This window comes from Microcaecilia unicolor, chromosome 1 (assembly GCF_901765095.1).
Source record: "Microcaecilia unicolor chromosome 1, aMicUni1.1, whole genome shotgun sequence".
NCBI lineage: Eukaryota > Metazoa > Chordata > Amphibia > Gymnophiona > Siphonopidae > Microcaecilia > Microcaecilia unicolor.
This window is the reverse complement of record NC_044031.1, coordinates 77,299,190-77,309,864: the sequence shown is the minus strand read 5'-3', so window position 1 is coordinate 77,309,864 and position 10,675 is coordinate 77,299,190. Positions and strand designations below refer to the sequence as shown.

Genomic DNA, 10,675 nt, shown 5'->3' with positions numbered 1-10,675 from the left:
ATGCAGGCATAAAAAACCTGTAGTGGCTGACATTTAAAAGAACACTGACCATTGCAGGTGAATATCGGGGAGCATGAGCCCAATATTAAAAAAAAAAAAAAGCACCAAACCATCTAACTACCATTCTTGAACATATGTGTCCATCCATTATATGTGTCTCAATGTATGCAGAATGGAGGAGGCACAGGGCATTCCAAGTACATATAAAGTAGATGCACAGGTGCTGATATTTGGCTCAGATGCCAGAAAACCAGGTAAAACTTGAAGCACCCAATCCAAATATATAAGCTATATTTATAGCGCTGATATTTTCTCCTATGTGTAACTTACATGTAGAAGTTCTAATATGTATAATTCTATAATAACTAGATGTATATATTAAATAAAAGAAACAAATTAGAAACATCTAGATGTTCTCTCTTAAGCCCCAGACATGCTATTGAGTATCAGGCTCCATGTATTCTTGAAGCCCTCTTTGACCTTTTTAAAGGATAGTACATCATGGATCCTTGGTTTTAACAATCGATAATATTCCACACATTAGCTATATTAGCACATAAGAATTCTCTTTTGATAACAAGAGCGGCATAAAGGACAAATATGAATCTCTCCAAAGGAAAAGTCTTCAAAAGCCTGCAGACACGTGTGATGAAATACATGGGAACAAGACAACAAAACAGTTTGACGAGAACACGGAGCGGTGCTGTTCCCTGGACAGGACTGGATATAATTGGTGAGACACAGTGGCATGATGCAAATCGGGCAGTCAAAAATCTCTCGCCGAACTGCCTGAATAAAAGAGGAATGTACGATTAATAAACAGGCTTGGAGACAGTCTGATCATTCCATATCACCTTAGAGAAATACTATTTATCAGCTTTTGCAGCAGAGACTACTGTAGCCTGTCTAAACACTTTCCTGCAAATAATCATTGCTGTGGTTTTGGAAATGGCATATTTTAATAAAAACTTATGCACAACACTCATGGAACCAACTCTCTTGCATACAAGAGTGTTGTCTGTCAACAAAAAGAAATACTCTGTAAGCTATCTTTGGAGTCCCTGATATGCTGAAAATCTGGTGTGGGTCAGACACAAAAAAAACCTTGGTGGAATAGTCTAATGTTAATACAGTGGGCTAAGAACCTGGGGAACCAGGTTCAATTCACACTACCACTCCTTGTGATCCTGGGCAAAGTCACCTAACCTTCCACTGAGTTATCTGCAGCAGGGCCCATTTTATTCCTATGGGCCCTGCTGCAGATAACTCGAGCTAAGCTTTAGTAAAAGACTCTCTTAGATTGTGAGCCCGCTAGGGACAGAGAAATAACCTGCTTATAATATATGTATACTGCCTTGGTTGCACTATAGAAAGGGGGCATATCAAATACAATGACCTTTTTACCTTAGTTCATAAGTACCTTACTCTATTGCAACACTACTGGGATCAATTACAAGTAACAAATGAAAATTCATTTGAGTGTTTGTTTAAATTGGCACAATTTCCAAAAATTGCAACATCTTCTTACCCTAAATATAATGTATATTTTAATATAATCTGTAGAAAACAATATAATTTTCAAAGAAAGTTATACATTTACTGGCAGCCAGTAAACATAAAACTTCCCCATCCATATACCTTTAGCCATCATAAAGATTGGAGTAGAGGAGTAGCCTAATGGTTAATGCAGTGGTCTAAGAACCTGAGGAACTGGGTTCAATTCACACTGCAGCTCCTTATGATCGTGGGCAAGTCACTTAGCCCTCCATTGCCCCCGGTGCAAAACTAAGGGGCCCTTTTACAGCAGTGGGTGAAACATAGCCAAAAATGAAATGGCTATGTAGTAAGTTCACATGCTGCATGGCTATTTTTTTTGGGGGGGGGGGGCGGAAGGGGGAAATATTTCCACTAACACTGAAAATGGTGTGTGCTGGGGGACAGAACTACCGCTGGCACCTGTGTTGGGCTGGCGGAAGTTCCGGGTTGCTGCGCAACAATCCTTTAGTAAAAGGGTCCCTTAGATTGTGAGCCCAGGGAAAGTTAGAGTACCTGCAGTATATCAAATCCATGACTCTTTGCCTTTATTGTAGAGAAGTGAAAATAAGTTTATTTGCTCCAGTACTATCCATGTGCAGCACCATTTTAGAAAAGTCGAGTATGTCGGCATATAGACATTTTAGGCAAAAAAGTGTAGAGCCTGTTATGCATTTTACAAATGCAGGACTAAACATAGAAGCCTAATGTAAATTTGACATAACTCTGTCCCCTGACCAAGGTGTCCTAAAGGCACTCAAAAATGTATAGCACATCAATGGCAATGTCTCAAAATGTGGTAATGTAAAACAGCTCCCACCCACCCATTGATTCTCTCCTCTCCTCTCTGTTCCCGGGCAGATTTTCTAACAGGAGCTGCTTATCCAATCAGAGAGCTCTATTTGAACGCAGATTAACATACAGACACTCTAATGGGAATTTTTAGTCAAAAACACTAGCTAAACCCTTCGTTTTTGGATCAAACTTCACATTTTTGATCAGAGCCATGCCCTAACATTAAGGCTGTAAACATTTCCAACAATTTTTACCCATAAATATGCAAATAAGAACCTCCCCAAAATGGACTAATTTGCATATGGCTTGAGCAAATTTGAGTACATAGAATACCAATCCCACTTCCTAACACCTAAATTCTGCAATTAGATTTAATGCAAATACTTTTAAAACTTATTTTTAGCACTTTTAAAATTTCAGGGGTCAGTGCAAGTCTCTTTGGTATGAAGTGCTCATGTGCAGGAATTCAGCCTAGTTAAATATCTCCGTGGCAACCAGGACACGTCCAGCCAACACCTCCCCCCCCCCCCCCCTCGGCTCTGCTCTCCCAGCAGGTGATCAAATTACAACTGGTTACAAAAGGCTAGAGACTGCTTTCACTGCAGCCGGAGAACTACTACTACTATTTAGCATTTCTAGAGAAACAGCTGATCCATCCTGCTGTGGCTGGGGAGGCATAGCCCCTCCCCAAGCCTCTTAGACCAGGCGCCTATGCATGAACACCAACTCTTTTGCCTTTATTTTCTCAGCCTCTTGTTTGGAGAATCATATCAGTTTCCTTTTTCTCTTGCTTTTATTTACTCTCCTCACATAAAGGTCAGTAGCCATATTTATAGCTCATAAGTAGATAAGTATTGCCATACTGGGAAAGACCAAAGGTCCATCGAGCCCAGCATCCTGTTTCCAACAGTGGCCAATCCAGGTCACAAATACCCGGCAAGATCCCAAAAATGTACAAAACATTTTATACTGCTTATCCCAGAAATAGTGGGCTTTCCCAAAGTCCATTTAATAACGGTCTCTGGACTTTTCCTTTAGGAAGCTGTGGTCCAAGCTCCTTTCAGCTTGGACCACAGCCTTTCCAGTTCTTGTATGTCCTCCCAGCTGTCAGCTCTTTCTTCAGGTACTCCCCCATTTTACTAAAGTCAGCATGTTTGAAATCCAGGACTTTGAGATTCGAGTGGCTGCACTCCACTTTAGCAGTTGTATCAAACCAAACTTTGATGATCACTACTGCCCAGGTGGGCACCCACTCAGACATTAGACACACTTTCCCCTCTTGTGAGTACCAGATCTAGTGTCGCTGGCCTTGTCCCGTTATCCAATATTTTTGGCAGAGGGTTTTGGCCTTTGTTAATAAATTTTTATTGCTCATTTAACTCTTAGTCCTCATTTGTTTTTGTTTGCTGATCTTACAGCTTTGCTTGCTTTTTTCCCAAAAGTTCTTGTATTTCATTATACTCAGCCTGTAAGGTTATTTTGATTAACTGGAGGCATCCTCAGGCACCTACTGTAACGCAATGGCAAAATTTAGTCTATGCTAGGTTGGTGATGGAACGTCATAGGGTGGGGCGGGCTCAGCCTCAGCGATGGCTTAATTTTCAACAAATATGGGAATGTGTCTGGAGTGTAATGCCACATAAAGCCTGTAGCTGGTTGTTAAATTGTTGAATTGCGTTGGGTTTCATGTGTCTTTGCAGGTCTGGGGTTGTTAACAGTATAGACTTGCTGTTTTGCTCCCAGTCCTGCTAGGAATATAGTGAGGCCTTGATGGACATCATTGTATGTATGGGGGGGGGGGGGGGGGGGGGGGGTGGAAGGATTGTTTAGGAGATAATTCACAAAATGTTCATGTCTAGAGTTATTTCACTATATAAAATTTTATGTACTTGCTGGTTGTGACAATCCTGAAGACATGCATTGTTATTGTTCCTTTCTGCATGGTTTTTTCAATAAAAAGGAAGTGAAAACAAAAAACCAACCTGTATTTGTATTTTCTCCCATTCAGCTTCACTGATTTCTGGAACACTTTTTTTGTCTAGCTGTTGAAGAACATTCCGACTGGCAGCTATGCAGTCATCAATCTCAGAAAAGAATGCATCAATGTTGGTATCATAAGATCTCAATAATCGATTGCTGATTTCTTCAAACTAAAATGTAAACAAAAAGAAAACCATACAAATACTACTGAAATGAAATCATTGAAAAAAGTAATAATCAGTAATTCTTCAAGGGCAGCAATCTATGTAGATCTGTACTGTGAGTCATTTCTTTTATTAAATTTAATTTAGACAGGTCCCTTTTACAAGGCTGCGGTAGCACTAATGCGTGCTTACTGCAGCAAAAATGGCTTTACCATGAGGCATACTGAGGCATCCCTTGGTAATTTGAGAAGTAAGCATGCTATCTATATGCTAAAAAAATAAAATTTATTTTTTAGCACTGGGACAGAGAGTGGGCGTGTTCTGTGCTAATCGGTTAGTGGGTGGGCATTGCTGGGTACTAACCAGTTAGAGTAGTTTTAGCGTGTGAGTTCCTACCGCCTACAAAATAGATGGCAGTAGGGTCTCACGTGTTAATTGCCATGTGCTAATGGGAAAATTAGTACGTGGCCATTAATACAAAAAAATTGGAAAATTCTTTGCTGGGCATGGTAAAAGCCTCTAATAAACTTGAAAATCGGCCATTCTACCCTAACGGGAAAAATGGCCTTAGTTTGCGGGAATGACCCACATAAGGGCACGCTAACGCCACTTTTTATTGCTGTTTGCTAAAAGGCCCCTATATTTATTACCAATTCACATAGGTGAGTGACAACAATACAATAAAAAGTAAACAAAACATTCAGAATAGCTAAAGAGGTGGGAAAATGTGAGATACAAATGCAATAAATAAAAAATAAATAAATGAATAAATAAATAAATAAAATACCATCATATTAATATTTTAAAGTCAAATAATGTAATTCAAAATACAAACATTACATGCACATACACATATGTGTAAGCAGAATTTTAAAACATAGAGAGGGGCATAATCGAATGCGAACACCCATCTCCATGGGCGTCTATGTCCGAAAACGGGTATGTGAAGAGGCGGGACAGACCGTATTTTCGAAAAAGATGGGCATCCATCTTTCTTTTTCGAAAATATGGTTTGGATGGACCAAATGCCATGGATTTGGTCCTTTCTGAGATGGGCGGGGTTTTTTTTTTAACGATAATGGAAACAAAAAAACGCCCAGCTCAGAAACATCCCAATCCAAGCCATTTGGTTGTGAGAGGGACAAATGTACAACACTACCATAGCTCTTAGGGGTGAAGGGGGCAACTACATGTGGGTACAGTGGGTTTTAGAGGCCTCCCATTTACCACCACAAGTGTTAAGGGTGGGGGGGATGGGCCTGGGTCTGCCTGCCTGAAGTGCACTGCAGTACCCACTAAAAGTGCTCCAGGGACAGGACTTGTTGCTGGTGTATAACCTTGGCACAGCAGTTCACACCTGAAGACTAATCTCGCTGAAAACATCCTTTATTGTAAATAAGCACTTTTACTCACAGTTAACTGCAGATCAGAGGCTGTGCCCCACTGGCAACAAGTCTCGCTGGTACTGAGATTAGCAGTAGGTCCGAGCTGGCAGAATGGTGTACAATGCCCTCTTTCAGCAGCATTCAAGGTAAGAACTAAGTTCTGTAACGTGGCTAACACATGAAAGGGATCTACAAGTGTCTTACACAAATGGCCACTACCCCATGGACTACCGGAAACAAAACAGGGCACACTCTGACCCAGTAAGCAGAGGGAAAAGCACCATGGGAGTAGAGCCTACCAACTACCAACATCGTGAGCATTTAACACAAGCTAGTGAAATCACGGAGCCCACTACCCTACACCCACCACAATGCATTGCTGATGTGACTCTGCAGTGCCCTTAACAGAAAAGGTGTCACACTCACCCGAGACCCACATCAGAACCAGAGAAAGGCTGTCAGAGGATAGAACACATTCTGCTGTCATGGAGGTGGGTACGGCATTTGAGGCTGGCATACAGGCTGGGAAAAAAAGTTTGTAAAGTGGGGTTTTTTTGGTGGAAGGGGGTTAGTGACCACTGGGGGAGTCAGGGGAGGTGATCCCTGATTCCCTCCGGTGGTCATCTGGTCAGTTGGGGCACTTTTTTGGGACTTGGACCTGAAAAAAAGGGTCCAAATAAAGTGGACCAAATTCTCATCATAAACGCCCTTCTTGTTTCAATTATCAGCTAAAGACACCCATCTCTCCTCGGGCGATAACCATGCCCCAGTCCCGCCTTTGCCACGCCTCCGACACGCCCCCGTGATCTTTGTTCGTCTCCGTGACGGACTGCAGTTGAGGACGCCAAAAATTGGGTTTCGATTATACCGATTTGGGAGCCCACAGGAAACGGACGCCCATCTCCCGATTTGGGTCGAAATATGGGCGTCTTTAACTTTCAATTATAAGGCGGACAATATATATCCTCTTTGAAATCTTACTCAACACTTTCAGAAGTTAAGACTCTGCTGTACTTAAGGTACAGCACTTAGTTAATTTGCTCCAATCTCCTCAATTTATTTTTGATTTAATAAGGTCCAAAGTGAGAGTGAACTTGACTGATACAGTAACTACACAAGAAAGATATTTTCATTGGCTTGAAACAATTACTTTTAAAAAAGTCAGCTATTTTTTAACCTAAGGTTAAGCATCTGTTGCCAGGACCTGCCCCCAGGGGATGCCGTATCCTTTTGCACCAAGGATATGTCTCCAGGGGCATCTGCCCAGGAAGGAAGGGTTAGAACAGTCATATTAGTTGAAGATCATTAGGCATGTAGATAGCAGAGTGGCTGGTGGAAATGAAGACTGGCTGGTGGTCGTGAAGATTGCTTGGTTACTTGCCTGCCTGGTGTGAAGTTGGCGGACCTCATGCGCCACCTAGATAAGATTTTAGATAGTGCTGGCTGTCTTGGTACATGTGGGCACCAACAACATAGGAAAATGTGGGAGGGAGGTTCTGGAAACCTAATTTAGGTTCTTAGGTAGAAACAAAATCCAGAACCTTCAGGGTAGCATTTTTAAATGTGCTCCTTGTTCCATTCACAGGACCCAAGAAGCAGGCAGAGCTCCAAAGTCTCAATGCATGAATGAGACAATAGTGTAGGGAGGAGGGGTTTAGATTTTTTAGGAACTGGGCAACATTCTGGGGAAGGGGCAACTTATTCTGAAAGGTTGGACTCCACCTTAACCAGTATGGAATCAGGCTGCTGGCACTAACATTTAAAAAGGAGATAGAGCAGCTTTTAAATTAGAATGGGGGGGGGGGGGGGGGGGGGGGAGCCAATAGTCACCTAGCGGCACATGGTTCGGAATGAGGTATCCTTGAAGAATACTATTGTCGAACATTTATGAAATCCCAAAAGAGAGGTTTCAACAAAAATGAAAGAAAATCAGGACTGTTTAAGGGTAGAACAGAGCAAAGGTTGCACATTATCCCTGTCAACTTCTAAGCAGCTTGTAGATGGAAGGAAAAATACTTTGAAGTGTCTGTATACAAATGCTAGAAGCCATAAAAAATAAGATAGGAGAGTTAGAGTATATAGCACTAGGTATCTCAGAGACCTGGTGGAAGGAGGACACTTAATGGGACACTGTGTTATCAGAGTATAAATTATATCGCAATGATAGGGTGGATCTAATTGGAAGGGGGATTTGCGCTGTATGTAAAGAGGGAATTGAGTAAAAAAAAAACAAAAACTTCTGCATGACACAGACAGCAACATGGAATCCTCATAGACATTCCATGCATTGAAGGGAAAGAATATACGTGTAGAGCTATACTACCATCCGCCAGGCCAGAACGATCAGACAGATTAAGATATGTTAACAGAAATTAGAAAAGCTAGCAAATTTGGTAATAGTATAATAATGGGTGATTTCAAACACAGATTGTAGAAGAAAAAAAGCATTGTGCTGACCTTTTAACAGCGCAGAATGAAACATCTACTTATGTGGATAATTTGTCTGAACTGACTAATAAAACTGATAAATTTAAAAAGGAACTTAGGGCACAAAAAATTAAGACATTTCACAGAGACGAGCATGACTATAAAGAGGGGTATGCTTATCCTTGGATGAGGAAAGATCAATCTGAAGTATCTGGAAAGAAACAAACTAAATTTCAGTTTTCTTCCAACAGCTCAAGTAGTAGGGAGGAGTTTAAAGAGCCTCAGGGGAAAGACTTTGAGGTGGAGATCGCAGATACCGGAAGAACGTGTGGAGACCTTGAGGCAAGCAAATGCGGGGTATAGGACAACAACCCACCACTTGATCTCAATGACACAATCAATAGTGGTAAACCTGTCTGCTCGAGTTCTTACCCTCAATTGGTGGTCTTATCGAAAGGATTATCCTTCATTCTTCCTTCATCCTTTTCAATTTCATATGGACATTGAGAAGTTTGTTCGGTAATTACAACTTAAGCTGTTTTTTTCGGATGAACAGTAACATTGTGTGGCTCATTTTATCGTTAGGGATTCGTCTACATGGACACCTCCTGGTTTGTTAGATCCTGTTTTATCTACCTTTAAGTCTTTGGTTCTCAAAGATTTAGAGCAATTGGAAGTTCAATTGCCTTGGTCTAGATCGAATCTGTCTTCTGCAGAATGTGTGGCTTTGAAATAATTTAACTTTGATACTTCCATATTTGTAAGACATGCGGATAAGGGTGGAGCAATTGTGGTTCACAGCACTACTTACTATATGACAGAAATTTATCTTCAATTATGTGATACAAGTGTATACACTAAGGTAGAAGAAGACCCTTCGGAGGAAGTAGCCGCTTTGATTGCTCAAATTTCTAATACAGGGAGGAAACTAGGTTTTTTTGACAAAGGCTGAATATATGTATTTGAATTATAGATTTTTCAATGTCGCTATTTTTTACATGCCTCCAAAGATCCACAAGAGTTTGGAGTGTCTTCCAGGTCACCCTATTGTAGCTGCCAAAGAATCTTTATTAGTGTGGACATGTAAATACATTGATCAGTTTTTACAACCCTGTATGGAAAATATTAAATCATTCTTGAAGAACTGTACTCATTTTTTGAGACTTTTAGAATCTTTGAATGAGCCTACTCGCACTCTGTTTTGTTAGTAGTGTTGGATGTGCAGTCTCTTCATACTTGTATTCAGCAGTCTGAAGCTATGGAAGTATTGAAGACTGTGTTAGAGAATAGTGCGCGTCCTCATTTGGCTCCTGTGGTTTCTTTTGTCTTTGATTGAAGTTGCCTTATCTCATAATTATTTCACCTTTGATCATCAATTTTTTGTTAAATAATCAGGTGTATCCATGGGAACTGCCTTTTCGCCTGCCATTGTGAATTTATTCATGGCTTGGTTTGAGAAGAAATAGATTTACACTTCTGTTTAGTTTAAGTATGCTTCCTGTTGGTGGCATTATATAATGATATGGACAGAATTCCAACTGCAAGCTTTTGTGCAATATTTGAATACTTGCCATAATACTATTAAATTTGAAGTCCATTGGAGCACCTCTTGTATTTCTTTTTTGGACATTTGGCTTACTTTGGAAAGGGGCAAATTTAGTACTTCTGGTTTTGTTAAACCTACAGATTGTAATGCTTTATTGCATTTTTCCAGCATGCATCCTGTCATTGTAAATCTAATATACCATTATCTCAGTTTCTCAGATACCGTAAAATTTGTTCTTCCATACATGAGTTTAAGCAGAAGACATCTACATTATCTGACAAATTTATATCTTGGGGTTATCCTGGATGACTGAGCTTTATACAGTTATAGGAACTTCTTTTGACTGACAGATGCCATACGCAATCTGAAGAGTTTTTTTTACATTTGTTACTAAGTTTAATTCTCATACTCCTTAATTAGTCAAAACTGTTAAGAAACACCTTAATGTGTTAATGATTCATCCTTGTTTTCAAGATCACAAAGTTTTTTTTTCTTATATGAGAAATAATAATTTAAATGATATTTTGTGTGGCTCTGAAATTTGGAATAGAGATATGAAGAGGAGAGAGGTTCAAGAACATCATCGTAGTTGCTGTTCCTGCTCTGTCTATCACGTTAGATACTATTGAATTTGTGGACATTTGTTCTAGCAAAAGATATATTCTTCATGCTAATACTACTTCTAACTCTTGTATGTCGTTTATGTACTTACATGTCCTTGTGATTTGTATTACGTAGGACAAACTTCAAGACAGCTAAAGACCCATCTTATTGAACATAGAAACTGTATTGAATATAAGAATATAATGGAACTTTTAGTCACTCATTGCATTGAGAAACAGCAT

At 40.1% G+C, this 10,675-nt stretch overlaps 1 protein-coding gene across 1 annotated transcript in view; it reads right to left on the bottom strand.

The window, feature by feature from the left end:
- Positions 1-432: 432 nt before the first annotated feature.
- The window catches only part of RNF32 (ring finger protein 32), a 76,248-nt gene continuing 66,005 nt past the window's right edge, over positions 433-10,675 (bottom strand). Inside the window, exons 8-9 of the mRNA XM_030189912.1 lie at positions 4,311-4,478; positions 433-789 (exon numbers count right to left, since the gene is read on the bottom strand). Coding sequence (XP_030045772.1) covers positions 550-789; positions 4,311-4,478 — 408 coding nt within the window. The 3' untranslated portion in view covers positions 433-549. The remainder of the gene's footprint in view (positions 790-4,310; positions 4,479-10,675) is intronic.